The sequence below is a fragment of the Plasmodium cynomolgi genome, chromosome 14, assembly GCF_000321355.1.
Source record: "Plasmodium cynomolgi strain B DNA, chromosome 14, whole genome shotgun sequence".
Classification (NCBI taxonomy): Eukaryota; Apicomplexa; class Aconoidasida; order Haemosporida; family Plasmodiidae; genus Plasmodium; species Plasmodium cynomolgi.
The window spans coordinates 2768201-2795445 of record NC_020407.1 but is presented as its reverse complement, the minus strand read 5'-3'; the positions used below and the strand labels follow the sequence as shown (position 1 = coordinate 2795445).

The window sequence follows — 27245 nt, the reverse complement described above, 5'->3', positions numbered from 1 at the left end:
CTATAGCTAGCCATACTGCCAAATTGGTGGTTATGCCCCATTACAAGTTTGACGCAGAGTTTACAATAATTTAACTTCCTTTTGTGAGTTTCTCCCTCAGAAGGGTTGTAAAAAACGGCTGAGAAAGCCGAACGAATTTATACCTCTGCGTACTCGCTTTTTTTCGGACGTTTCGTAGTCCCTAATTTGCAACAAAAACGGATTTTCCTGCTCTGCACACAAGTTTTTAATTGAGATAACATTTGTCAATTTCGATATGGGGTTCTTCCACAGCGGGCACATTTTACGAATGCTGTCGCGGTAGGTTTGTGGGAGTTACGGTTAAACTTCGCTCCCTTTAGTGATGCATATTGTGCAAAAAAATTAAGGCAAAGCAAAACAAAGCAGAGTACAGAAAAACATACGGATAGCAGGCACTACACCTCGCAAGGTATACAAAGACACGCTCTTATAAAGACAGTTGTGGATTCATCGGTCCTTCCCCCCTTTCCAACCACCACAACTCTGTAGGACCTCTATTTATAAGAGTAAAGCTTCACGTAAACGATGTTAGCTGATAGATCCGCTGCTTCTCTACCTGTGAGCAATATCAAGATGACGTTTTTTTTCACGCTACGTGATACTCTCAACATGCGAATGAGGTCTCTAATCACATGGTCTCTACGCACAGCATACACAGCGTAAACCGCGTGAGTATATTGCTCTCCATCTAGATAAAGTAAAAAATGTGCTCCATAAATATCTCCCTCTTTGACGATGTAACCTGCCTTCTCGAAATAGCTGACATACTTTAGTAGCGATTTGTTTTGCCCTTCATCATCGCTACACAGCTGGGGAGTTCTTGCCACGTGCGTTTTGCTACCATTTGGTCTCTCACGTTCAAAATTCGTTCCCTTTTCAGTGTGGAACTGCCAGAAGTTCAGAAACTCGGCCTGCGTCCCACTGTCGTAAAGGAAATCATCGCAGCTGCACTTTTTCGAATTTTTTTCCAACGTCTCGATGACGTAATCGTCAGCATTCCCCTCGTCCACCTCCAGTTCGTAGTGCTCCTTTTTATACGCATAGATTATTTTCATTGCGCTGTGGTGGGGGTTCCCTTTCGGGGTTCCTTCATTAAGCGGCCAAATGACAGTCTATCACGAGGGAGCCATTCCCATACGACATGGCGGGGGTACATTCGTGTGTGCACAAAACAGCTTCGACAGTACCACCTTTTTCTTATGAAACAATTTGACATCCCGTATGCTCCAGCATTCCTCATCCTTGGCAACGCTGTGAAGAAATTTTTTGCTCTTCTTATGAGCAAAACGTTTGGGAGGGGGACCAAATGGACCCCTTCGCAATTTTCGCAAAAATTGTACATGCACTGTGTTAACGAAAGTTCTGCCTATCTGTGGTCGTTTTTTTTTTTTTTTTTTTTTTTTTTCTCCCCATGCGCGTAGTGTAACGCAAAGTGTTACCCTAACTGAAGGTGCGCAAGGGGCAGGAGAGGAAGCACACAAAAAAAAAAAAAAAATTGAAACAAAAATGGGTTAAAATGAAAAAATGCCAAGTAAGCAGCCTAAACTAAGCGGTTAGCAAACGTGCGTAAAAATAGGAGTATTCAAAAAATTATCGCGTAACACCCAAAAAAAAAAAAGCGTTCGCAACATGTAGAGTCAGGGGATTGGCCCTGAGGAGGTGACACAAAAAAAAAAACGCTTCTTTTTCTTCCCTCCCCCTTTTATTGGCAGCCATATGATATCCTATCTCAAGCGTGGCGCAAAGAACCGATGGGGAGCACCGTCAACACCCTTAAGGACACAATACCCATCCACATGCTTGTACGTATTTGCATACATATTATCGATTTTTCGTATTTGTGAAAGGACATTATTTTTTAAGTTAAGCAAAGAGCTGTACCTTCGCTGAAGAATGGCAGCTCTGCTTTTCAGTTTTTTCTTTTCCGCCTTCAGCACATAGGTAGTAGTAGTGGTGGTATCTTCCTTGTCGTTATAAAGCTCATGGGAGTTATTAAAAAGATATCTCAGGGGGACATTTATGTAGTAATTTTCCAGCGCTTTATTTATTTTTTTTAATTTTCTATATAATGCATTCGTTTGCTCCTTCAGATCGTCTCTCTTGTTTTTTAACACGACGTCTGTCCTGAGCACTTTCTCCTCTTTTTTTAATTCGTTGGTACCATCTGCTATCCTTGAGTGAACCATACCTGTGTGGAACTCATCGGGGTTCCTATTCATGATTTTTTCCTTCAGCACATTTTCTTTTTTTTTTTTTTTATATATTTCTCTCCTCTTTCCATAGTCCACTTTTTTTTCCAACTCCCCCAGGTGTAGCCTCTCTTTGGCTTGCCCTCTTTCCTGGTAGCTCCTCTTCGGAATTACGTTTTTGTAGCTCGACTTTTTTTTTTTTTTGCGATGTGGGCCCCTGTGTGGGGATTCAAAAAGGGGGTACACCACCACTGCGGGGGGATGTCGTACTGTATTGTGTGCGTTTTCCGCGGGGCCGGAAGGTCCTGGGCAGAGAGCGCTTAAATCGATTTCTTTCAGCCCACAAATTGATGCAGGCGCGGACAGGGACAGGGACAGAGAAGCGGTAGAAGAAGGGGTAAAGGTACTTCTACTCGATCTCCTCCTGATGGGCTATTCCCTATTTGTTTCTTTTGTTATGCCTGTTGGAGTGGGGGCTCCGAACTTATGCGCTTCAAAATGCGCAGCTGAAATGGAAAGACTCTGCCTGCGGCAGGGGGTAAAACCGGCTTCTCCCAATTTAATGCCGTATTTTTTAGGGGAGCGCTAAAATGGTGAGTCACGTGGGGCGCGCCCCGACTGATGCGTTTCGATTGATGCGTTTCTCTGGAAGCGATCCTTTCGATGCTCCTCCTTCGATGCTCCTCCTTAGATGCTCCTCATTCGATGCTCCTCATCCGATGCTCCTCTTTTGACGCATCTCTCCTTTGCATTCCATTCCCCTTCTGCGAATGCTGCTCTCTCGGCTTAACGATCCTCTGCGCAAAAGCCTACGCGAGAGTACTTACCACGTACGCATCCCTGTCAGTGGAGTGGTCCCTTTTTGGAAACTAATCCTTCTCGTATGCCCGAACGCAAAAAAATCCAAGTGACACAAAAAAGGATTAACAAAATTTACCACGTCAGGGAGAGCTTTCTATGTGCCACTTTAAAAAGGAATGGCTCATCGTTTGTTCTCTGCACGGATTGATTTGAAGTTACCCGTCGGGCGATCGCAAAAATAAAAAAAAAAAAAGCAACCCCAAAAAAAAAAGGGCGCTACCACATCCTCTATGATGACATTATTTATTTTATTTTTTTTTTTTTTTTCTTCGCCCCACATTCAATCGCACCTTTTTAAAGCAGAAAAAAAAAATTTAATTCGACTCATTTGGTATTCCCTATTGGCTATCCCTTTTTTCCTTTTTTTTTTTTTACAAATTTTTTTCTCCATTCCTATGTATCATTTACGGGAGAACAAATTAACCCGCCAACATTTCTGCCAAGGAGACCGCTCCCTGGCGAAGAAAATTATCCGTATCGCTTAACCACTTAAAGGACGACGTGGTATCCCAAAACAAATAAGTTAAGTTACGCTTCCCATAGGAGAGTGCTCCTAGGGCTATGCGTAGAGGGGGAGGCATCAAATATAATCATCACCCCATTTCGGCATTCGGGCAAAAGCAACATGGGGAGTTGCTTCGCTGTATAGCAACAACACACTTTAGGGATACACTTTAACGCGTAGGCTTAGACACACACCAGTGGGGAGAAGGCAACCTCGACAAAGGTCCTCAAATGGGAGAAAAAAAAAAAAAAAAATTCACATGGTGGGATCGTATTTATTGGAGCACCCAACACATGGCAGGCACTTAAGCTGTCCTTTACATCGGAGAGATTTTACCGGGGCGTATCTCATTGACCACTCTTCTGTGCCACCAAAAAAAAGGGGAAGTTTCTCCGATTTTTCCTCCTTTTTGACGCACCCGTTGTTAGCCAGCCCAGTTGGTCTGATTACACGTTATCTCGCTGCGCATGTGGGGTGTGCCTGATTGGCGGCCTCATGGCAGCTTCACCTTCACCGCCACGTTCATCGCCGCTTTTACCGCCACGTTCATCGCCACCTTCACTGCCACTTTCCGCGCCAACTTCTCCCCCTTCGCCACCTTGGCCGCTTATCTTCCCCGCCCGGCCGCGCGATAAGTCCGGATCCAGAAAGACCGCCTGCGTCTCGATGCCGGCGAGGTTAACGCCCCGCTGGAATTTGATATACCCCTTGTAGCCCCACTCCTTGCCCCAAGTATTTCTTACCACCCAGTACTTAAGGACGTTACCTCCTTCCTGTTCTTCTTCTTTTTCTTCCTCCCCCCAACCAACAATGGTCACAGCATGGTTAGTCTGCTGCCATCCGTTGAAACCCTCATTTGGAACATCACACACTTTGTTTTCATGCATAGCAGTGTTGTAGATCCCATTTTGTTTCCCTAATTTGTACAAGCTAAGTAACTGTGGAGTGGCATTTATTGCAACTACGATAGGTCCATTTAAAAAAAGTTCATTCATCATATCATACTCATTGCTGCATTCATAACATCCACTAACGTAATTATATTCAGCTGCAAAAAAAAGATCCTCCTCTTTGTATTTTGCAGAGGTGATGTTGTTATAAGAACCCATACTCATTTCACACTTAATGGAATCACTGTTTCCGTAAGGCAAAGAATTTTCCGTTGGAATACCAAACTCGTAAAGTTGCTTGCCAACAAGGAAAGGGAACCCCCCATCACATCCCTGGTTGTATGGGGAACAACTCAGGATAGACTGATAGGACAACCTTGGCATGGTGATTTTTTTTTTGTATTTTTTTAAAAGCCAGATTTCAAATCTTTTATGAAGACTGTAGAGAGTAGCAATGGAGTAACAGCTTCCGCAGTTCATTTGGTCCTCCACGTCTTCTTCAAAATTGTTGTTACTGAATGGATCCCCCCAGCTGAATGCCTTCGGGAGGGTCAAGCGGATCTTCGCTTCCTCGCTCTGCTGCTTGCGGCACCCGTAAATTTGCTCCCTTGCGCGTTGGTAAATGCTCACTGGGGGGGAAGTCAAACAGGGAGGAGAAGGCGAGGTAGGGGGTGGAGAAGGCGAGGTAGGGGGTGGAGAAGGCGAAGTAAGGGGTGGAGAAGGCGAAATGGGTGAAGAAGGCAAAATGGGTGAAGACGTCGAAATGGGTGAAGGCGTCGAAATGGGTGAAGGCGTCGAAATGGGTGAAGGCGGCGAAGTAAGGGGTGCACAAGCTGGTCGGCAAACGGCCAATCCGTTCATCGACGCTTCCGCTTTGCTGCCGCTTCACTCAAGCGAAGGCTGATAAAAAAGGAGACTTACTCAAGCTGGTCTTCGGCACGCCGTATGGACTCCCCGTAGACAGCCTTATCTTCGTATAATTCGACCTCTGCTTAATGGCAGCAAAACTGAGTTGGTTCTTTGGCGCCAAGGTCTCCCCTCCTCTAATTTGATAAAAAAGAGGAAACAAAAATGATGTTTATTTCGTGGAGAGAGTCAAAAATGCTCGTTGCCTAGCTACACACGGGGGGGAAGGAGCGGAAAAAAACGTTACGTGGAAGTGAAAGAACCGATCGGCTCCCCAACAGACAGCAAAGGAGGAGACACATTAGGGATTACTCCTAAAATTTCCACGTTAAGAAGTACAGCCATTTATGATGCTTCAAAGCATAACCGCATCGAAGTTGTGATGCTATGCCTGCCTCTCTGCTGCTCACGTTGTATGTAGTTCCTCTCCTCTCCCTTCCCCCCTTCCTTCCGAGCAACACCACACTCTCTCGTTCGTTACCGTTCCTCTGTACCACCCCGACTTCCATGCGCACCATGAATGACGAAGGAGGAAACAGCTACATCTTCCTGCTTCCTTCCATGAAAGCATCCCCATTGAAATACTTTTTTTTCTTTATCATTCTGATGAACCTTATGAACCCGTTCATGTAGAACCCATCCTATCAGCGTTCTTGTAGAATCTGTCATATAGCAGTTGCTATCTGTAGAGTCCTTGGCTGTAAGAAGGGAGATGGAACACACATGAAGGGTGCTCTTCATTTGGAGAGTTCCTCACAGAGGGGGGAAGTCTAAAACTCCAGGTGTGTCTTACTTTCTATCGGTTCAGGACACCTTTTGGAGTTGATCCGATTATATTTGAATAAAGCTACAGGGGTAGAAGTTGCAAAGCGGTGAGGGTGTGCATTTGTTGGAGCTACCCAGCTGTGCAGCTCAGCAGCTCAGCAGCTCTGCAACTGGTACAAACTGACGCGCGGGAGAAAATCACGAACAGGCCACAGCGAAGGCCCGCTCAGTGCTCCCGCAGCTTCCCCCGACCGTACCGAAGTAACGCCTCCCAGGGACCCTGACTTCGAACCCTTCGTCATAAACCATAGTCCTGCGTGAGGAAAGGGGGCGGCAAGTGAAGCGCTCAGTAAGGCAGTAAGTGAATCGCTCAGTAAGGCGGCAAGTGAATCGCTTCGCAAGGCACCAAATGAAGCGACCCGTAGAGCTGTTTCCAAAGACGCCGTTGAACCGCTTATCGAAGTGAACGACTGGGTAACCGCTAACTCTAGGGATGTCCTGTATACACCACATGGGGCCACCGGTGCAGTGGCATTATCCACTCCACTCATCCCCCTACCAGTGTCCGACAATCCCATTAGTCTTCACGTCCCTCACTGCCAAGTAGGTCCAGTTATTCCTCGGATTTACTTTGTCCGACAAATTAATTTTTTCTGTAGTTAGCTTCATCGATGTGGTCTCCAGCTCTCCGTAGTTACTTTCTAGAAACGTTTCATAATTTTCTAGCACTGAATTGAAGGAAAGAAGGCAGTCGATCAGCGTCACGTCATTGAGTCTATCTTATTGTGTGACAGTCCAAGGAAACCTCAACGCAAGTTAAGTGGGGAACAGACAAATTAAATCATGCGTTTGTGGCTGTTGTTGTGGGTTTGTGATCCCCCTTTTATGGAAACCTACGCGGATGCAAATTTTGAACATTTCTGTTGGGAATCCCCCCCCCGCAGTGCTCCGGCTTGTCGCTCAGTTCCTCCGTCTGGCTGATTTCCCAAATGCCCGCGACGTCTCCCTGCAGAGGAGGAAGGTGCAACATTTAGGAAGCGTCAATAAGGAGCATCTCAAAAAATATAACAACCTCGTTCTCAAGCTGTACAGTCTACCCACATGGTAGACTTCCTCCCACAAAAAAAAAAAAAAAAAAAAAAAACCTCATGACCATCACGTGACACGTTTCTCCCCTTTTGAAGCGCATAGCAGGAGAAGCCCCACAGGGGGTCGCCAAAAGTTGGGTGACAATTTTTGCTTCACACATAATTGTCACTGCAAGGAGGCGTGCTTCTCTCCACTGATAGAACAAACTCGCATGGGTATATGCATGTACACGTTTTGCACATGACGAGTGCTCCTCCCCTTCTGCGACTTACCATCAGAGCGTGTATGGGAAGGTCCCCCTCCACATAGCGAACCAACAAAACAAGAAAAGAAAGCGCCAATTGATATTTCATGGGGGTACTTTAAAGAAGGCACTAAGTCATGCGATAACACAAGGACAATGTCTGCGTCGAGGGGGAGAGTGGTCAGCAACAACACTTGCAGTGACGTCCACAACGACCTCTACCGCAACCTTCCCCCAGGTGAGGCGATTTGATTTGGTGCACCTTCCTGATGTCGCTCCGGGGTGCCTCCGTATACGCCAATGTACGTCACACGCCCATGCACGTCACACGCCCACGCACGTCGCGCACAAAGATGCTTCACCCACAGAAGGGAGAATGCACAATTTTGAGAAAGTTCAAAAGGGAGATAAAGGGATATGGACGCGAAGCAGGCGGAAGGAAAGACAGGGGAAAAAAAAAAAAAAAAAAAAGGAAAAAAAGGGAAAAAGAAAAGAAAGACAAAGCAAAGCAAAGGAAAGTCCCCCCTCCCTAAGTCATATTTTAACAACTTCTCCGTTCGAGTCACAAAAGAGTGACCTCTTCATTCACCAAAAAAAAAAAAAAACAGGAAATAACGTGTGCATTTAGACGTCGCACATTGGTCTCAGTGAATGGCTACTCGGTGGACAGACCATTCTTTACATGTTATTATACACAGCGAGGAAGTAGAAGCGATGTTCTCAAAAGTGACGAATCCAGCGAGAGATAATTTAATGATATGACAATAAATGGAACTAATTAAAGGCATTTCTTCTCCTCCTCTTCCATCTCGAGGAAGTTACGGAGTTCCCTTTCCCTACGTGCGATGCATGACCACCTCCTGTAATTACACATAAAAAAAAAAAAGTGTTCAAAGTGGGTCCCTTTCAGAAACAGTTGCGTCTTCGGCATTTTTGCTCTTTCCTCGTTTTGACCCCCCACCCCTACCCCTGGGATGTCATCAAATTAATGAGAATCTGAAAAAGGAAAAAAATCCAGCCAAGGAGAGGTAACGCCGTCAAACCTGCGTTTTCACATTTTTTTTTTCCCCCCCTTCCGTGGCGATACACAGACAAACGGGTAGACAATCGACACAGCTGTTTGTTGGCCCTCCTGTACACACACGACAGGTAGGTTAAAAGTCCGACTCTCGAAAGTGCAGTAACCCCTCTTAACAAGGCTAAGTATAAAAAGGATTGCAAAATACGCTTAAGCATACCGCCAGGGGAGACACCCACGTCAGCTAACGGGTCGGGGAAAAAACGCATGTTCGTGGGGAACCTCGCGCAGGGAAAAAAAAAAAAAAAAAAACAAACAAACAAACAAACAAACAAACAAACAAGCAAACAAGCAAACAAAGAAAGGTACAGATGGTCGGCCATTTGGCTATCCCCCTGGAGAGGGGAGGGGGACGAATGAAGATGCGCTTGGGTTGGGAGTTCCACCCCCTTTTGCATCCCTTTCCATATTTGCCAACCCGCGCGTCGCACAGCAGCGTACGCGACACCGTCCTCTGCACACACGAACTCACAAAAAAAAAGGAAAAAAAAAAAAAAAATGACCATTAAATCGGCACTTTTGTCGAAAAGGATGACCAACATTTCTCGTTTGAAAACTCCACAGTTGATGCGAAGGGGGGAGGGGGGGACAGGGGAAAGACTCAGCCCAACTTCGCAAAAATAATTTACACTCCTGCTGTTCGCGTGCAAACGGGGGAAGGTGTCTCCCTTTATGTGGACCCCCTCCTACCGCTCGCGGCATAACCTCCCATCCTGCAGAAACATGTTCGAGTGTGTGTATACCCCCCAACAGGGTTGGTAATTTTTTTTTTTTTTTTCCCAAGTGAGATGTTGAAAATTTCTCCGGCTGAATTGCAAAATGGGACAGAACAAACTACCACTGCGCGTAACTGCGTGGGGGGGATTTTCTTTTGTTCGATAAATTCTACAGGGTCGCATGAACGGGTCGAACGGGGGGTGTACACATAGATAGGCACACGTCTGTTTGCCCCCTGCGTGTTTGCCCCCTGCGTGTTTGCCCCCTGCGTGTTTGCCCCCGTTGCGTGCACGTCCCCCTACGTGCGCGCGTTTTTCTTGACGCGCCGCGCGGATTCCTCACAACTCGTCGCAGAATTTCCTTCCCGCCACAAATGAGAACGCGCGGAGGCCTCTATAAGCGGCTACTCTCACAGTGACGATCGCGGAGGCAATGCGTGAAGCCGAAACTAGCCACTCGCAAAAATTAAACAGTTGTGCAACCCACCTGTTCGCTAAATTCACGCCACGCAACAGACCGATGCAAACTTCTGCAAAACTTTTTAAATTATTCCACTTAAAAATAAAACGAAGAAAAAAAGGAGAAATGAATAAACTATATTGTTTACACAGACAGATGAACATGAACGAAAAAATGACACAGATTGGGAGCCCCCAGAAAGACACACACCTCAACACAGTGATTAGACTCCCCTTGAAAAATGCGCAGGGGGTGAAAGACAAATGGGGATATGTACCATTCTTGGTAAGCAGCAAAAATAAGGATATTCAAAAAAATAGTGAGGATGAGGAAAAAAAAATGGACCATTTGGAACACTCCCAAGAACACGTGGTAGTACCCCCCCGGGATGAGCGCGAAAAGTACAACGAGTTCTTCGAGGCCAAAATGTACTTACCTCCACTGCGCGCCAGCAAAAGAGAATTAAATTTTTTTTTCAAAATTTTATCCAACGCAATGGAAAAAAATAATAAAAGTAATATCTACATAAGTCTGATGAACATCCTATGCAAAAACTTCCCATCTTACATCGGGCTATTTGCACACATGTGGTTACAATGCAAAGTGCTATTGGCGGAGAAATTAATTTTAATTGAATTTTTCAGGCAGCTAAAAATAAACTCTGAAATAATCAACCATTTTTTTAATTACGGTTATGACTCGTTCGAAACGATATTGTCAATAACGCCACAGGAATTGACAAATATTCAGGAGTTTAACAAAGTCACTTGGCTTCCTGGACATACGTTTCGGTTAAAAATGATTTTCTCTCAAATCGAGAAATATTTTAATTTGTTCATTCAACAGAACGATGATTATGTTCAGAAAATTAAAAAATTTATTTTAAGCAAAAGGAAAAAAACGGAACTGACTATGCAGTTGTCCCTGGAGCGGCAACAGAACGACCGCGGCGAGTACAGGACGTACCGGCCGCACGTGGGGAATAATACCAACCCGCAACTCCCCCCTGAAGAGGCCCAAGATCACAACATAATTACCTACCAACCATATGTGTCACTAAATTGGAGAAACAAAAATTTTTCATATAACTCTACTTCAGATAATTCATTATATGCGAATAGAACGCTTTTAAAAAATTATTCTTGCTCTCCCTACCCTGTGCTGCGCAGCCTTCAGGATTTTTTTTCCCTCCGCTGTTAAGCTACACTTTCTTGGTACGGGCTGCACAAAAGGGGGTAACCCCACAGTTTGTATTTTTCTCCCATCCGCAGTAGGCGCTACATGTGTGCAGCGCCAATGATGAACATTCGCGTCTACACGTGAGGGGTGTGCACAGGGGGGAAGGTCCAAAAAAATACGACCTACCTGCGTTGCTCCAATCGGTTTAAAAGCGGTGCACCCCCTTCAGTCCCTTGGCACTGTGGCTGCATAGCCAAATGGTTGGCAGCTACATGGCCGCATAGCCAAATGGTTGGCAGCTACATGGCCGCATAGCCAAATGGCTATTTTTTTTTTTTTTTTTTTTTTTCCACCATTTTGCCTGACCTGGTCATACAATTTTGACGCGCCCCCCCCCTGTCTGCACACACAGAGCGCACCTTTCGAACATGCTTTACCTATCTGCGCTTTTCCTCACTCGCGTTGTACTCCCCGTTGGCCTCTTCCATGTGCTTCTCTTTTTCCACCTCCCACAACTGCTGCGCCCCTCATCATGCTACCAACTCTGGAGGTCCGCAAGTGACTCCCCGGGCAAACCCTTTTGCCAGAACAAATTCGAAAATTATGAACAGGTCAGAAAAAAAAACTCCCTTTTTTCTCTTAATTTAAAATGTGTGCAAGGAGCAGGCGCAAATAAAACAACGGAGTCACCCCGGGAGGGTAAAGCAAAAGTGTCCATTCTGATTACCTCTCCGGAGGGCGCCAAAATTTACAGATTTGTCACCATACTGCTTATCTACAATTTGCTAAAAAGAGAAGCGGAAGAAGATTCCCCGCTGGAAAGAAGTCACCACGTGGATAACGACGCAGCAAATGAAGTCCTGAACTTCCCCATAGTATCCATCGGCAAATCCTGCAATGCTGTCCTCAACAATGATGGAACAAGAAGGGACCTGTACGACATGTTCCAGACTGTAGTGAAAGAATTCCCAAAGTGCAAAATAAATCAGCAGCAGTTCCACCAACTTAACAAAACCGTTAAGAGTTTGAACGTCATTTTCACCCCCAGTAAGGCCAATTCGGTAACCCTCCACAGGGAATTAACTGCCAATTTGGCGAAGCACAAAGGGGAGGGGTCCCTCAACGATGAGAACATCATCTGGGTTGCCTCATCCATTAGCAAGTCCAATTTTAGCGACAAAAAAAGTGGTGAGTTTCCCCCGTTGGGCAGGAAGTACGAAGAAGAAGAACCAGAAGAAGGGAGCCGCTTAACCATCACAAGAATCAACTGCTATGATACCAAAAAAGTTACATACAATAAAAACCAAATTGAGATCGGCAAAAACTCCATTATATGCCTTATGAGCAACAGCACGGTGACTTCCTTTTTCCAAAATTTTGGAAATGATTTTGCTGCCACCCTCTGCATGGGAAGAAATTCATACATGCTCGCAAAAGAACTAAATTTCAAACAGGTCTATTATCCGGAAGACTCAAAAATGGAGTCCTTTCTGATCATGTTAATCAAATTGTACAACGAATTACGAGATAGATTCGGCACACAGTATGATATTGTGCTGACACGAGAGAAAGGCAAAAATGACTACTTGGGGAGAGCCCTCACTGCGCAGCGGATTCCCTACCGAGTTGTGCCATGTATAAGGACACACTATCACGGCGAAGGGATTCGCTTGCTTTACTCCATCCTCTCATCGCAGGTGTAAAAAAAAAAAAGGGGGGGAGAAATATATACTCACCACGCAGGGTGGGAAGGGGGAATACGCACCTCCTTTTTACAAATCACTACACGCAGAAGCGCGGGAAGAAACAGAAGCGCGGGCAGAAGCGCGGGCAGAAGCGCACACCAGCACACACAGAAGCAGAAGCAGAAGCAGAAGCAGAAGCAGAAGCTCACACCAGCACACACAGAAGCGCACACTCAAATGGAACACTTCTGGAACTCCTCCAGGAGCTCCGAAAATTTGTCATTTTTATCTGACGCAATGAACTTGCCGGATGGGTCATTTGGGGACCCACTAAAGACGTCTGCACCCGTGCTGAAAGAAACCTCCACTTCCTTTCCAAAATTTATTCCATCATAAATAGGAAAAAAATTTTCCACATTTTCTAAATCGTCGTAATTGTTTATGCTGTAAATCGTGTCATTTGTCACGTCCACGCTATTCCTTGTGAAATTTATTTCTTCCAAACTGGCTGTGTATTTAAAGGGTTCATTATTCGTTGCGTCTTTAAAAAAACTGGCATGATTAAAATTGGTTAGATCTTTTTCGAATAGGTCGTACTGGGTTCCTTCTGAGTGTCCATCCTGATCCGGATTACCTCTCGGCGCGACGGGCCAGTTGTGTCCCTTGGAGGCGCTCCAGGGGTCGAAGAATTCGTTGAAGTCGGTTCGGCCCTGACCGGGGTCTGCCTTGGGGCCTCTGCTTAGGTTCGCGGATGGACTGGCGGCTGGACTGGCGGCTGGACTGGCGGCTGGACTGGCGGCTGGACTGGCGGCTGGAATGGCGGCTGGACTGGCAGCTTCGTTTCCGCTCGGAATGGCAGCCTGCTTTGCGACTGCCTCTCCGCTCTCGCTGCGGTACCTGCACGTGCTGCCGTGCCCACTCCTGTACTCGCATCCGCTTCCAAACCCGCTGTCGAAGCCAAACATGTTCATCTCGCTATCCATGGTTATGTCCTTCATGACGCTGTTGTTCTCCCAGCTGGTGTCTTGGACCGCACCCTCCTGCTCCTCCGCTTGGACGGCGTTCCCGTTCAGGTTGAGTAAATCCGCGTTCAACTCGTTCTGAGTGGCGCCCCCAAGGTCCGCCACGCTCTCCGCGCTTCCGATGCTGATCAGTTGGACTTCCTTGGGGGGGCTATTCGCTAGGGTGGAGGGACCATCCGGTTGGGTGGAGGTGGCATCCGGTTTGGTGATGGCACTATCCGGTTGGGTGATGGCACTATCCGGTTGGGTGATGGCATTATCCGGTTGGGCGGCGCTACTCCCCGGTTGGGCGGCGCTACTCCCCGGTTGGGCGGCGCTACTCTCCGGTTGGGACGCCACTCCGTTGTCCACCCCCCCCGGAGGCTTCCTCCTGAAGGGATCATACACCAATGCGTTGGGGGAGAAAAACTTGAAGAAGGGATTAGGAGCACTCTTGGGAACCTGCGTCTCGTATTTGTGTGAGGAAATCTTTATATCCAAAATTCGGTCGTTGCTAATTTCTATCATCTCGTTCTGTTTGTTATTCAAATTCATTTCATTAATTTTTTCGAAAATTTGATTGACCATTTTTTTAACATCACTAGGGATATACATAAACCATAATTTCAAATCTGCGTAATTCTCCAAAATGAACAGAAGGGTAGTAGAGTCTAACCTCTTCTGTGGGTTCTTATTCAACGTCATGAGCAGAATGGATATGATTCTTTTGGAGTACTTGGAGTGATACGGAATGGTAAAGCTTCCATTAATTATGGAGAGTAAACTATTTTGGTCATTCTGAAAGGGATGTACTTTAAAAAGGAGTAAATACAATATACAGCCAAGCATCCATAAGTCCACTTTCGATGATATTTCTCTGTTAGCATATAAGTCAATTAATTCTGGAGGTCTATATATAAACGTCGTATCTCTTTCGATCTCCTCCTTGAGGATATTAAGTGAATTTTTGGTTAAGTCGTTTGGGAAGAAGTAATTAGAAACACTATGTGAACAAAAGTCACAAATTTTATATATTCCATTTTTATCACACAGGATATTCTCCAGTTTTATATCCCTATGTATAATTGGAGTTTCCTGAGTATGTAAAAAATTTAATCCTTTCACTATATCCTTAAGTATCTTTACAATGTGATTCTCTTTTATTTTGTCTTTGTTTTTTTCAAAAATATTTAATAGATTTCCTCTCTCACAATACTCCATTAACATGATGACTATTTTGTTATTATTTTCACTAATGATGGTTGATCCAAAATACTGTACGATGTTTTTATGTGGAGGTAGACTTTTGAGGATGTGAATTTCCTTCTGTGCCATTTCTAGCTTTTCTTTATCTTGGCAAATTGTTTTTTTTATGGTATATGCTTTGTTTGTGTTTAGGTCTTTGGCTAGATACACGAATGAGTAGGCTCCCTCCGACAGCAACTTTTCTTCCCTGATCGTTTTCCCGTTAATGTTGTACACCTTCCCCCCGATCAGCGTCGTGCAGATGCTCCTCAGCTTAAGCATTTTGCTTCGCCCCCTGCTTCGTTCGTTCGCTACTTCGTTCGCTGCTTCGTCCGCTACTCCGTCCTGCGCTTCTTTCGCTACTCCGTCCTCTGCTTCTTTCGCTGCTACCACTGAGGCGACTCCTTTTAGCTGCGCTGTGTGGTGGCACTTCCCCTCCCCTACACGCTCCACAACTCCGTTGAGCTAATTTGCAAAATGAGCGCCAAATGGAAATAGAGGAGGACAGCCGCGGACTTCACAATGAGCAATATAATCGCTCTTTAAAAAAGGCGAAAGATTATTTGACCAGTTCTTCCATACACAACGGGATATTTGCTCGGTTAAAAAGGGAAGGCAACAGATATGGGTGACGCAAAAAAAAAAAAAAAAAAAAGGCAAATCAATTAAACACACGAACGGGCGCGGCATCCGGAGCGAAGTGCCAAACGCAAAAAAAAAAAACGACGATTTTAAAAAAGGCGAACTCAAACAAAAACAAACTGTAAAAAGAAAAAAACGGCCAGTTCTGTCTTTCGCTATGCTTCGATGCGCGAGTGGTGGCCATTCAGACATGTTAAAAAAAAAAAAAAAATTCATGCACATATACAGACAAATATACATACACATATACTTACACGTATACTTGCACGTATACTTGCACGTAACTTACACATCGCCACGTTCGCATCCCTCTCGCTTTCCACTCACGTGTGCTGAAAAAATAACGATTCGCAAACTGGGCCACCCGTTTTGCGAGGCGCTCCCTTCAAAATTGCAGCGGCGAGCACGTGTGTCAGTGCATACGCATGCGCATGTACATCTGCTTGGGCCCCTCTTTTCACCCCCCTTTTCACCCCTCTTTTCACCCCTCTTTTCACCCCTGCAACAGAAAGACGCAAAATTGGCCGCACGGACAGTCAACTAACACAACACCCGCGTTATTCTTCCAGCCGCGTTATCCTTCCAGCCGCCCTCAACGCGTTGCATGACCGCTGGCGCGCGAGTTAAAGCGGAGTTCTCGGACGCTCTCGCGTATGCCATGCGTCGCGCACGCACATATGCGTGTACATATGCGTGTACACACCCGCGTACTTACGTGTGTAGATATGCATATATATACATACATGCGGACACGCACGGGGACCCACTCGTTCGAAGTTTTCTCGTCTGTCCTACTTCACGCACTCCTTTATACACATGGATGTGCAAAAAAAATTAAAAGAACACAGCGTTGCCGAGTCACATTCTACATGAACACTTCCAGACTGAAAAAAAAATTGCAAAACACGGGAAACGAAAAAAAAAAAGGTGCACGCTAATTGTACGTATATAGACAATTTCCTTAGGTCTGCCTCCACACATGAACACAAAATCCATTTGCCATTTTAGACATACGCACGCGAGGGCGTGGGTATGGGGGTATTTTTAGCATGTACATACACGCGTACTTATGCGCACGTGCACGGGGGAAAGGCCGCGCGATGTGTCTGTCGCGCATTTTGGGTGATTTAACAAGGGGGGGAAGCGGCGGACGAACGAGGCAGGATAACACGGCGGATAAACGAGGCGGGGTAACACGCCGGGATAACACAGCGGGATAACACGGCGGCTAAACCCAATGGGGAAGGATCGCGCGGGCGGAACGCTCAACTGGACATGAACACACAAACGGGCAAAAAAAAGCAAAACAGCAAAAACACGCAAAAGCATGCAAACAAAAGGAGGAGAAGGAAAACGAGCAGAGACTCCAAAAAAACATCCATTTAAGCATATGCTCGAAAAATATGTTCGGCCAATTTTTTGTGGGCGAACGGGGAAAGAATACCAAACTGAGGATGTCTTCCACGACAGGCGTATGTTCCCCTTTTTGCGTGCTCAGCATGTGCTGTGGGGTGAGGGATTTCTAATGAGATCGCGTGCTGATGTAACGACCCAGTCGTGTAGTGATCAAGCGCCATGTGCCCGTTTGGCGAACGTCTTCCTTCTGCGCATTTTTAAAGTTCGACAGTTTTGGAGGTGTGGCGTGGGGGTGGAGGGGAGCATACCGAGCTGATCTTATGGGTATGGAAATGGGTACCTACCAGTGTGCCCATCAGCTTATGTATATATGCGTAACTATGTGTACATATAGCTATGCAACCACGTACTGCCTTTTGTCCTCTGCGCACGTAGGTAATACTTTTGGCTAGCTTACCCACCTGCGTACTCATTCGTAACGGTCACGCTGTTCCTGTTTATTGCCCAAGTTTGTTTCTGCCCTTTAGCGACATCCGAAACGACGCGTGTCCACTAGGCGCTGCAGCATCACGAGGGACGCTTCTCAAAGGAGAATATGCCTACGTGCAGTTACAACCCACCAAAAGTGAAGCAACAAAAAAGGAGCAACTGACCCCCCCCACGATGCTGTCGTTATGAAGGGTGTGAGTAAAAAATTTGGCGTACTTTTTGCGTTTGAATGGGTGCCGCTACAGGAGTTATGTGACTTCAAAGCGTGCGTGATTCGTAAACTGAGCGATCTACTTTTGGCTTGCTTGCTCTCGAACGTTTGCCTTTCGCCTTCTACCTTTTTCGTTTTTCCTTCTTCCTTCTTCTTCCTTCTGCAATTTTGATACTGTTGGTAAGGTTTAATGTAAAAAAGCCAAAAAAGCTTTTTTTTTTTAAAAATACCTTACATGTTAAGGCGATTTTTAGCTTTTTATTTTTTTTTTTGCCAAAATTTTATTTCCTGTTCATATTTTTATCCGTTAGGCACATAGGCAGAGTTAGCCAAATGGGGGGAGATTAATCCCCAGTTCGTTATGTAACCCAACTTGCGTCACTTCAGGGGGGGCGTGCGGGAGATACTCGAGCAACTTCCCCCGGGGGTGCACACGTGAATGCCCCTGGTAAGTGCGCGTAATCGTAAGATGTGTTAAACGTCAGTATGCGCTGTGCTGGAGGTTAGTGTGCGGTGTGCTGGAGGTTAGTGTGCAACATGTTGAAGGTGCGTATGCTCTAACGTTCGCACTTGAGCGGGGGCTCCGTGGAGACATTAGGCCAGCACACCAATCGCATAAGTTCTACGCGCCCATCCGGTGGGAACTCCGTTTGTCTGCTCACCACCTGACTTGTTCATAACATTTTTCGAAAAATTGCGAAAAATGCGAAAATTGCGAAAACTGCGAAAATTGCGAAAAATGCGAAAAATGCGAAAATTGCGAAAAATTGCGAACAACGCTGTTAACACTTTTCGTTAACGTTCCTTTTTGTAGTTTTTAAAACTCGCCCTGCTAACTTGCCATCTCTAAGCCCCCGTTTGTGTAAAATAAAAATGAGTTAAAGCGGGGGGATTATTTCCCCGTTCGTAATATGCTAACGGTTGTCCTGTCGTTAACTGATCCGCCGCCGATGGCTTGTCTACCGCCCACCATGCTACGCCAGCGGAGAGCAGAGCGCGAAGAAGTCCCTCTTCCCAAAACGCATCAAATGAGATCAGCGTCAAGGGGAACAAAGGCTGAACAGACGCTGAACAAAGGCTGGACAAACGCTGAACAAACGCGGCAACCCTCATTGAGGGAGCCGCTACCCCCCCGACGACCTATCCCGAAAACGCACGCTGGGTTAAAGAAAGATCATTTGTCACAGTGGCGAAAAGTCGACGTGGCTGGTCAATTATTTTTTATTTTCATTTAAAATATTGCACACAAAAGTCAGCCGTACAAAAAAAATGGGCAAACATTCCACCAAAGCGTCCATACGGAGTTCCTCCTCCCTGGTGTATGCCAAAGGGGGTGCACACGTTCATAAGTAACACCATCGCCCGGTCGAAGGATAAAATTTTCTCCATTGGAGGAGTAACGGAAAAAAATAATCGCCCCACCATTTCAACATTTTGGCACCCCCGTACGCTCCTCTCGTGGAGGTACCTCTCCGCATCTACACACACTCGTCATGCACACATGTTTCCATTTTTATGATAAACAAAGGGAACATACATTTCCGCATCAAACCAGCACAGCGACATGGACTTTATTTTTTCCGAGTGGTCCGTATGTTCAGTACGTTCTTCCACAAACATGTGCAAAAAAAAAAAAAAGGGTTGCTGATAGCACAACAAAGAAAGGGGTTACTGATTCTTTTTCGTTTTTCCTCATCACTATGCCCCATTTTGACCAAATCAATGCAATTATTGTAAGAAAAAAAAAAAAAAAACCAGCTCGAGGGCACAACTGGATCATTTAACACGAGAAAAGGGAGGTTCCTCTTTTTGGTAATTTTAACCCGCAGAACTTCCCCTAGGAGCTCATTTCGCTGCGCCTGCTGTGGATATGTGGGCCCACGGGGGAGAAGTGGCATCGACACAACATCGACCGACATGGTGGCCATATCAAAGTGGCCATCAAAAAGGTCGTCAAAATGGCCGTCAAAGTGGCCGTCAAAATGGCCGTCAAAATGGCCATCAAAGTGATCGCCCCACCCCCATAGTCATGCCCTGTAGAGAGACAACTGCAAGGGATGACGAAACGGGAAAGCGCGATTAAGCGAACGAGCGATGGCTTCCCCGACTTGGTAGAGTCACGATTGGGACACTCGCCTTCATGGCAGAACACCCATTCGGTCAAAAGCGCCCCACCGATGGTTTGCGAAATGGTCCAAGGGTTTGAGCGGCACAACTGCATACATGCATAGATGTTCATATATGCAGGGAATATGCGCTTGCCCCGTGCAATGCACCATTTCGCTTCTTTTTACATGCGTTTTGGTTTTGTTTTGCTTTATTTTATTTTGTTTTATTTCACTTCATTTTTTTTTTCCCAGGATCATTTAGCTCACATCAGTGTAGCGCGCCCCACCCCGATTAGCTATTCAGCTTCCACAGCGAACATTAAAAAGCTTCACACTTTTACAAAACGGACTCTCCATCCAATCGTTTTTGTTTGCCGTTCATGTTCGCCATATGTTCATCATATTTAAACCCTAAACCCTGAACCCTAAACCGGATTATTATCGTATTTTCTTTTTCTGTGAGCTCGCTTGACAGGAGTTCCCCTCAGTCGAAGTGTTTGCATTCGTACAGGGTGGTGAACACGCTTAACGCTGTTGGGAGAGTTAACGCCAAGAATAGGGCTATTGCCGCAAGTAGGGCTATCACCACGAATAGGGCTATCGCCGCCAGTAGAGATAACACCGCCAATAGGGCTATCGCCGCCAGTAGGGGTATCACCGCCTAGCGACGATGGAGGAGGTCCACGAGCAAGTGCACCTGACGGAGGACGGCGGAGTGGTCAAAACGATCCTGAGGAAAGGTGAAGAAGGAGAAGAATATATCCCCAAGAAGGGAAACGAAGTCACAGTGCACTACGTTGGCAAGCTAGAAAGAAACGGAAAAGTATTCGATTCATCTCGTGAAAGAAATGTGCCATTCAAGTTTCACCTAGGACAAGGAGAAGTAATAAAAGGATGGGACATCTGTGTAGCATCTATGACGAAGAATGAAAAATGTGAAGTTCGTTTGGATAGCAAATACGGGTACGGAGAAGAAGGTTGTGGAGAAAGCATCCCTGGGAGTAGTGTGTTAATATTTGAAATAGAACTAATCAGTTTTAGAGAGGCAAAAAAAAGCATATACGATTACACGAATGAGGAGAAAATCCAAGCAGCATTCGATTTGAAAGAACAAGGGAACGAATTTTTTAAAAAAAATGAAATTAACGAAGCTATCTCCAAGTATAAGGAAGCGCTTGATTTTTTTATTCATGCAGAAGATTGGGATGGCGAATTATCTGAGAAAAAAAAAAATATTGAAATTATTTGCAACTTAAATTTATCTACATGTTACAATAAGAATAAAGATTTCCCCAATGCCATCGCTCACGCGTCCAAGGTCCTTAAGTTTGAAAAAAATAACGTTAAAGCGCTTTATAAGCTGGGAGTTGCTAACATGCACTTTGGTTTTTTGGAGGTTGCTCGGGAAAACCTTTACAAGGCAGCTTCTCTAAGCCCCAACAATATGGAAATACGGAACTCTTATGACGCCTGCCTTAACAAATTGAAGGAGGCCCGCAAGAGGGACAAACTCACCTTCGGCGGCATGTTCGACAAGGGCATTCTCTACGAGGAGAAGAAGGGCAGCGCCAAGTGAGGCGGTGAGCTGGTGAAGCGGTGCGGGGAACCACCTCATAAGCACACATGCGCAGTATAATATATCCGTGCAGTTCCCCCCTGCTCTGCTCGCCTTCCCCATACCGCATCACTCCTCACATGTGAGACCTTTCCGATTTAAGGTCACCACAGGTGGTATGCTCCTCTGCAATGTTTGATTCCCCCACTGGTTAGGGAGTTTGACGAGTGGGATACCAACCAGCCATCGTACCAACCAGCTATCGTACGTGTTGTTGGTGGTGAGCGGCGGTGCGGAATCACTGCGGTGCGGCATCACTACGGCAAAGGCTCCCTCGTGCTGTCGAACGTTTTACAGTGAAGTAATTCAAACTGTGTGCAAATCAGTATGTGTACATAATACATGCACGCATTGACAGGCATCGTTACATGTTGCCATCATTCGTGCGAGCATTTTTAATAACGTTTTTTTGACAACAATGTGTCGTTGCCCGAGCATGTATCGTTTCCCGAGCATGTGTCGTTTCCCGAGCATGTGTCGTTTCCCGAGCATGTGTCGTTTCCCGAGCATGTGTCGTTTCCCGCGCATGTTGGCCCCGCCTAGGTCCACGCGATGTACGTGCCAAACAGGGGAGGGCCAACAAAAAAATAGACCAAATTCACCAGTAGGACCAAGTTCCATTTATCTGAGTACTTGAGCTGGTAAGCGTAGTGGGTGTAGAAAAGGGGGGAGCTCGCGATGAGCCGTAGGATGATCTGCACAAAGGGGGGGAGGGGGAGCGGAGAGGTGGTGAATTGACCATGCTGCGATGTGACGTCATGGTGAGGTATCTTCCGCCGCATTCGACAGAGCAGACAAAGCACGATCAGGGTGTGGGGGGGAGGTACGTCGCGACTGTGGCTCTCCGCTCGCTTCGACTTCCTCGCGTCGCTGCTCCCTCGCTTCCACTTCCTCGCGTCGCTACTCCCTCGCTTCCACTTCCTCGCGTCGCTACTCCCTCGCTTCCACTTCCTCGCGTCGCTACTCCCTCGCTTCCACTTCTTCGCTTCGCTACTCCCGCGCCGCGCGTTCTCACCTCTGCGTGGGCAAAAATCAACAGGTAGAGGCACAAAACGCCCAGGTGGAGCACCTCCCCGAGGAAGGGACTAAACAGAAAAAAAGGAGCCTGACCCCCGGTGAATGTCGGGTGCCTTAAAAAGTGGTGCACGGCATGAAACGACATGAAATAAACAGGCAATGCATACAACACATTGCCACTGGGTGATCGAAGAAATTTTAAAAACTTAACGTCCCAATACTTATCCTGAATGTAATTGTAAATAAATGGGATGGTTTTCTCGCACCATGGTCTACGTATCATCAGTTGGTCTTGTCTATGGGTGTACCTCGACCCGTTTGCATACTCAAGGGGGTTTGCCCAAAAGGATAAAAAAAAGTTGTGAAATTTTTTGTGTTTCTCTCTCCACGGGTTATCATATCCCTCCACACAATACAAGTAGTAGGCGTAGGCTTGAAAGGTGAGAAGCGGTAGGACCACGAGTGCTGCTTCGAGCAGTGCCTTTCCCCAGTGGAGGGCAAACTTCAAGAAGACTCGTTTTTCTGAGAAGAGGCTCAACAGTTGCGCCCCGTCTGAGGGGTGGCTCAATAGCTGCGCTCCGTCTGAGGAGTGGCTCAATAGCTGCTCTCCCTCTGAGGGGTGGCTCAACAGCTGCGCTCCGTCTGTTCTTCTGTGTGGTTCCCGCCCAAGAGATACCACCCCTGCGCAGTGCACACAAAATGCACATGTTCTCAGACAGTGCACGAAAAGGGGAATTAAAAATAAAATCCCGTTGGATCTGAAGAAGGATGCAACCGAAAAGGACACAACTGCTAACAGCTCGAAAAAAGCGGAGCTCCCCTTGTTGACATTCACGGACCACTGCAAAAAGGTGAATCCCCAAATGGATAGGCAGCTAAAGAAACCTTCGCTGTAAAAACTGCTCATGTGTATGTTCCCTATGTTGAACGTGAACAGAAGAGCAGCCATGAAGCTCAGCCGACGGCAGTCCTTTACACTTTTAGCATTGTGCGTGTAGTTGGCCTTCTTCTTTGCGCTCCTTTCACCCTTTGCGCCTTTTTCACTCCTTTCACTCTTTGCGCCATTTTCACTCCTTTCCCCCTTGAAGCTCACCTCTGGGGAAGACGCACCCATATGTGTTGCCCTTACACTGAGGGAAGTAGTAAACACAAATAGGTACAACCCAATGGCGGAAAGAACAAACAAAAAAATGTTGGCAATTATAGCGATTAGCACATACATCGAGCAGGCACTCACATTGGGGAATCCACCCTTCAGCAGTCTTTTTAAGTAACCTACTACTAACGGCAGTGCAGGGAAAAAGGCATGGTTCTGCTCGTACAGGTATTCTGTTTCGTTTAATGATAAGCGTAAAAAATACTCCCCGTCCCAGGAAGAAAAGCACTTTAAATAATTCCACAAAGTGCATCTTTCTTCATCGCACAGCAGGTCATTGCTAGACTTGTAGCTATTTATCAGTTTGGACCATATGATGGTGTATCCTGCAGTGAGTGCTCGCACTATAAGAGCAGTGGCTGCAACGGTTAGCACGTCGGCGGGCAGGTTAAGTTTTGTTTTCGCCGCTTCTGCTTCTGCTTCTGCTTTTGCTTCTGCTTCCTCCTGCTGCTCCCCCTGCTGCTCCCCCTGCTGATCATGCTCCTCCCCCTCCTGAACAGCTCTCCCCTCGTCTCGCATGGTTGAGAAAAACTCCCCAGGTGCGCACCTCCACAAACGGGGGGGTGAGATCTCACAGCTTCGTTAAGTCTGCCTTCCCTCACCACCTGGCTCCTTTCCTTTGCGCGCACTTGTTAATCTCCCGCTGCTTCTGGTGAGCCTAACTGAGCAGCAAAAATTGCGCCTATGCAATCGCGCCACTGCTCCAGTCAGTAGCGCCCCCCTTTTCTGTTCTCCCACTGCACGTCCACTTGGTGTCTTCAAAAATGGGGAAATGGCAAAGCGCACTGCACTGTTTTTTTTTTTTTTTTCTATGTGGGGGGGAATAAATCTCCCAAATGGAAAACGTCAAACGGGGTGCCGCGCGGGGGGCTAATTCGGCAACAAAGCTGCATTACAAAAAAAAAAAAAAAAATATACGCCCCGGAGTAATCGGGCAATTTTTTAAGTTCTCTTTTTTTTTTTTTTTCCTTCTTTTTTGGCTGACGCGCGGCCAAACGGAGTGGATCCATTAAAGCAGAGCCTCCCCAAGGTGGGTCCTTTTAAGCAGGGCCTCCCCAAGGTGGACCCCTTTTAACCAAGTTGCAAAACAAAATTGAGAAGAAAATCCCGACGGCGTGGCAACCCGTGCAAGCGAGCGATGCGGCGGGAAAGCCCTCCTGGCCGCAAAGCCTCCTCGGCCGCAAAGCCTTCTTGGCCGCAAAGCCCTTCTCGGCCGCTAAAACTGTGCTATGGCCAGCTGCGAAGTCACCACTGTCGCAAGGATGGAGGAACGGGACCACGCCACTGGGGCAGCGGGGACCACGTCGTTCACCCGGGAAGAACAACCAAACGAACGGAGCAAGAACGAGAACGAAGTGACGCTGCTCGAAATAAAAAGGAAAGTCCAAAACGAGAAGGAGGCACAAAAGGATGACAATAAACCAAGAAAGTTCAAAATAATTAACTACACATCCAAGGATAGCCTTGTGAGCAAAGTCGAGAAGGATTTTTTCCTTTACTTTTGTTTCCTGTGTGGTTTTAATTGCTTAATTAGCGAAACAGACGTTGCAGATTTGCCAAAGAGGACAACAGACGGATCGATTATATTTCCCTTTAAAAAAATTGTCCACAAAAAATTTCATAAAACGAAAAAGGAGCATATACTTATACGAAGAAAGGAAGACGCGCTGGAAGTTCAGTTTCGAATTTTATGCAAAGAGTGTGGCGTTCCTATTGGCTATGTCAACAGCCTAGCCGACGACAACGCATACATTTATTACTATGACTATTCCTTTGTTCGGAGTCAGATAAAGTCGAGACTTTTTAAGGACGTCTCGCTATGAAGCGTGTAACATTTTTTTTTTTTTTTTAAAACGGGACGAATCGAGCCCTTCAATGGGGTGCACACGTTTCCCCCCCCACTTGGTCTTCCTTTTTTGTTTTTCCGTTCGGGCAACTTCAACAGGCTGCGCCATGCTGCCCACGGTTTCGCCATAACGCGCCACGTTTCACGTGCTATGTTCGTTAATTCGCTTTTGCCGCATCCCCTTTGCTGCTTCCAGCCGAGACCCCTACCACATGTCATCGCCACGCAGAAGCGGAAGAATGTCATACTTGTTCTCCTTCCCTTCGCGCAGAAGCTCGTGGTGGCCGCTACTCTTCGCGCCGTCCGCCTGCCTCCCACCATCTGTACTCCTCCCTGGGGGGATACTCCGAACTGTCTGACCCGCACCCTCCCCACCAGCCTGGTACTTCTTCTCCGTCGTCGACGTTATCATGTTGCTGACGTTCGGTTCGAGATTCACGTCCATGTTGAAGAAGCCTACTCTCTGGATTGACCCTCTGACTTCGTGCGGGCCTCCCTTCTTGGTCCGCGTGCTGGGCATTATTACCTGCGCGAAGGGGGGGAGAGAGAAGTGGGCGCGTGGCTCGTTTAGGGGCGCTGTGCTGCGAAGCGGTGTGCTGTCCCCCATGTTATTGCCGCTATACTGCAGCTATACTGTCGCTACACTGTCGCTACACTGCCGCCACACTGCCGCCACACTGCCGCCACACCGGAGCAGTACCATTTTTCCCATGGACCAAGTAGTCACTCCCCCGTAAACGATCAGGATATCCCCGACCCTGAAAAAGCACTTGCAGCTTTGTGGGCTGTTCATTTTGGTAAAGTTGGATGGGCCTGTCAAATTGGGCACGTTCGCTGTGTTCGTCCCGCTGGACTGCTTCTTCCCCACGTCATGGGGAAACCTTGCCTGTTCACTCGCCGTGCCACTACTCATATAGTCGTTCATAATGAGAGGAGTGGAGTTGTACCACTCCACTGCATCATCCAAATCATCATTCAATACGTCGACATTCTTTCTGGTTAGTTCCTCCTGTATGAGCGTGCGTGGGATGCATAATATGACCGACCCACTGATATCTGCCACTAGGTAGTGGTACTTTACTGTGTTGTTTATGTGGTCTGGAGGGTCCTCTAAAAACTTCACTATAAGGCACTGTATGCATAGGTTGCTCATTAGCGGCTTCAGGTCCTTTATCGGGAAAAACGTTTCATCGGACATTCTCCAGCACGTTCTTTTCCCACAGGTCAATATGCAGTACGCGCAGAGCTCGCCTCCAAAGAGGCTTCATAGCCGCCTACCCAACTGATCTTCACCCAACCGTGAACACTGCCAAGTTGGCTGAGGTGAGCACTTTTCCGATTCACACCTCTCTACGACGGACACGGAAAACGGCGTCGCTGTGCTCCTTTCCTTATTTTGGAAGGGTCCCTCATAATTTTATATAAAAGGGGAAAATTCTCTTACGTAAAAAAAAAAAAAAAAAAAAAAAAAAAAAAGAAATAAAAATAAATAAAAAAAAAAATAAACGGGAAAGCAAAAAAGAAGTGAGGCATTCCCTTTGCCGGTCATGCGCCGAGGATCAGTGCAGGTGGAGCAGCGGTGGGGGCGCATGTGCCGGGGAAAGCTATCTTTTGCTACGTAAAATGACATAGCCAGGGGGGCGGTGGAAGGTGTCACATAAAACAAGGGGGAAGTTACACAGGAGAGAGGGGCGTTGTTCCTTCTCTCGGAGTGTCACGGGCAGAGCAAAGGGGGCGAGAAAATGGGGGGCAGTCCTGCTCCGCGGCTATGGTGTTTAAAAGATGGCAAAAAGAAGGAAAAAAAACGGCAAAAAAAAAATGAAGCCACCAAAGCGACATGGAACGAAAAGGATACATAACGCTGCAGGATAAGTCGGGCGAAACCTTCCCCTTTTGAGGAAAATTCTGAACAAATTCTGGCCACCGATATGGCGCGAAAACGATGCATGGTGACATAAAAAAAAAAAAACG

At 46.6% G+C, this 27245-nt stretch overlaps 10 protein-coding genes across 10 annotated transcripts in view; 3 read left to right on the top strand and 7 right to left on the bottom strand.

Moving 5' to 3' along the window:
- PCYB_147250 (methyltranserase) overlaps positions 1–282 on the bottom strand; it is a gene marked incomplete at both ends in the record, with an annotated part of 1239 nt that extends 957 nt beyond the window's left edge. Inside the window, one exon of the mRNA XM_004225196.1 lies at positions 154–282. Within this exon, the coding sequence (XP_004225244.1) occupies positions 154–282 (129 nt within the window). The remainder of the gene's footprint in view (positions 1–153) is intronic.
- A 233-nt stretch (positions 283–515) lies between these two features.
- PCYB_147240 (tRNA intron endonuclease catalytic C-terminal domain containing protein) lies at positions 516–1076 on the bottom strand (the record flags this gene model as incomplete). Its single annotated transcript, XM_004225195.1, has 1 exon — positions 516–1076. One exon carries the CDS (start codon positions 1074–1076, stop codon positions 516–518), a length of 561 nt encoding a protein of 186 aa, XP_004225243.1.
- Positions 1077–1746: 670 nt separating this feature from the next.
- On the bottom strand, positions 1747–2427 carry PCYB_147230 (U3 small nucleolar RNA-associated protein 11; the record flags this gene model as incomplete). The annotated part of the gene is made up of 1 exon (XM_004225194.1): positions 1747–2427. A coding segment is annotated over one exon (678 nt), but the record flags the coding sequence as incomplete, so codon positions are not given.
- Positions 2428–4022: 1595 nt separating this feature from the next.
- PCYB_147220 (preprocathepsin c precursor) lies at positions 4023–7579 on the bottom strand (the record flags this gene model as incomplete). The annotated part of the gene is made up of 8 exons (XM_004225193.1): positions 4023–5095; positions 5388–5509; positions 5854–6070; positions 6166–6219; positions 6395–6450; positions 6697–6865; positions 7035–7143; positions 7499–7579. 8 exons carry the CDS (start codon positions 7577–7579, stop codon positions 4023–4025), a joined length of 1881 nt encoding a protein of 626 aa, XP_004225241.1.
- Positions 7580–9850: 2271 nt separating this feature from the next.
- PCYB_147210 (hypothetical protein) lies at positions 9851–12606 on the top strand (the record flags this gene model as incomplete). The annotated part of the gene is made up of 2 exons (XM_004225192.1): positions 9851–10686; positions 11316–12606. 2 exons carry the CDS (start codon positions 9851–9853, stop codon positions 12604–12606), a joined length of 2127 nt encoding a protein of 708 aa, XP_004225240.1.
- A 215-nt stretch (positions 12607–12821) lies between these two features.
- Positions 12822–13688, bottom strand: PCYB_147200 (cyclin g-associated kinase; the record flags this gene model as incomplete). Its single annotated transcript, XM_004225191.1, has 2 exons — positions 12822–13260; positions 13486–13688. Coding segments are annotated over 2 exons (642 nt in total), but the record flags the coding sequence as incomplete, so codon positions are not given.
- Positions 13689–20310: 6622 nt separating this feature from the next.
- On the top strand, positions 20311–21216 carry PCYB_147190 (70 kDa peptidylprolyl isomerase; the record flags this gene model as incomplete). The annotated part of the gene is made up of 1 exon (XM_004225190.1): positions 20311–21216. One exon carries the CDS (start codon positions 20311–20313, stop codon positions 21214–21216), a length of 906 nt encoding a protein of 301 aa, XP_004225238.1.
- A 1076-nt stretch (positions 21217–22292) lies between these two features.
- On the bottom strand, positions 22293–23947 carry PCYB_147180 (mannosyltransferase; the record flags this gene model as incomplete). Its single annotated transcript, XM_004225189.1, has 1 exon — positions 22293–23947. A coding segment is annotated over one exon (1655 nt), but the record flags the coding sequence as incomplete, so codon positions are not given.
- Positions 23948–24673: 726 nt separating this feature from the next.
- On the top strand, positions 24674–25249 carry PCYB_147170 (hypothetical protein; the record flags this gene model as incomplete). Its single annotated transcript, XM_004225188.1, has 1 exon — positions 24674–25249. A coding segment is annotated over exon 1 (558 nt), but the record flags the coding sequence as incomplete, so codon positions are not given.
- Positions 25250–25479: 230 nt separating this feature from the next.
- Positions 25480–26472, bottom strand: PCYB_147160 (hypothetical protein; the record flags this gene model as incomplete). Its single annotated transcript, XM_004225187.1, has 2 exons — positions 25480–25800; positions 25975–26472. 2 exons carry the CDS (start codon positions 26470–26472, stop codon positions 25480–25482), a joined length of 819 nt encoding a protein of 272 aa, XP_004225235.1.
- Positions 26473–27245: the final 773 nt, after the last annotated feature.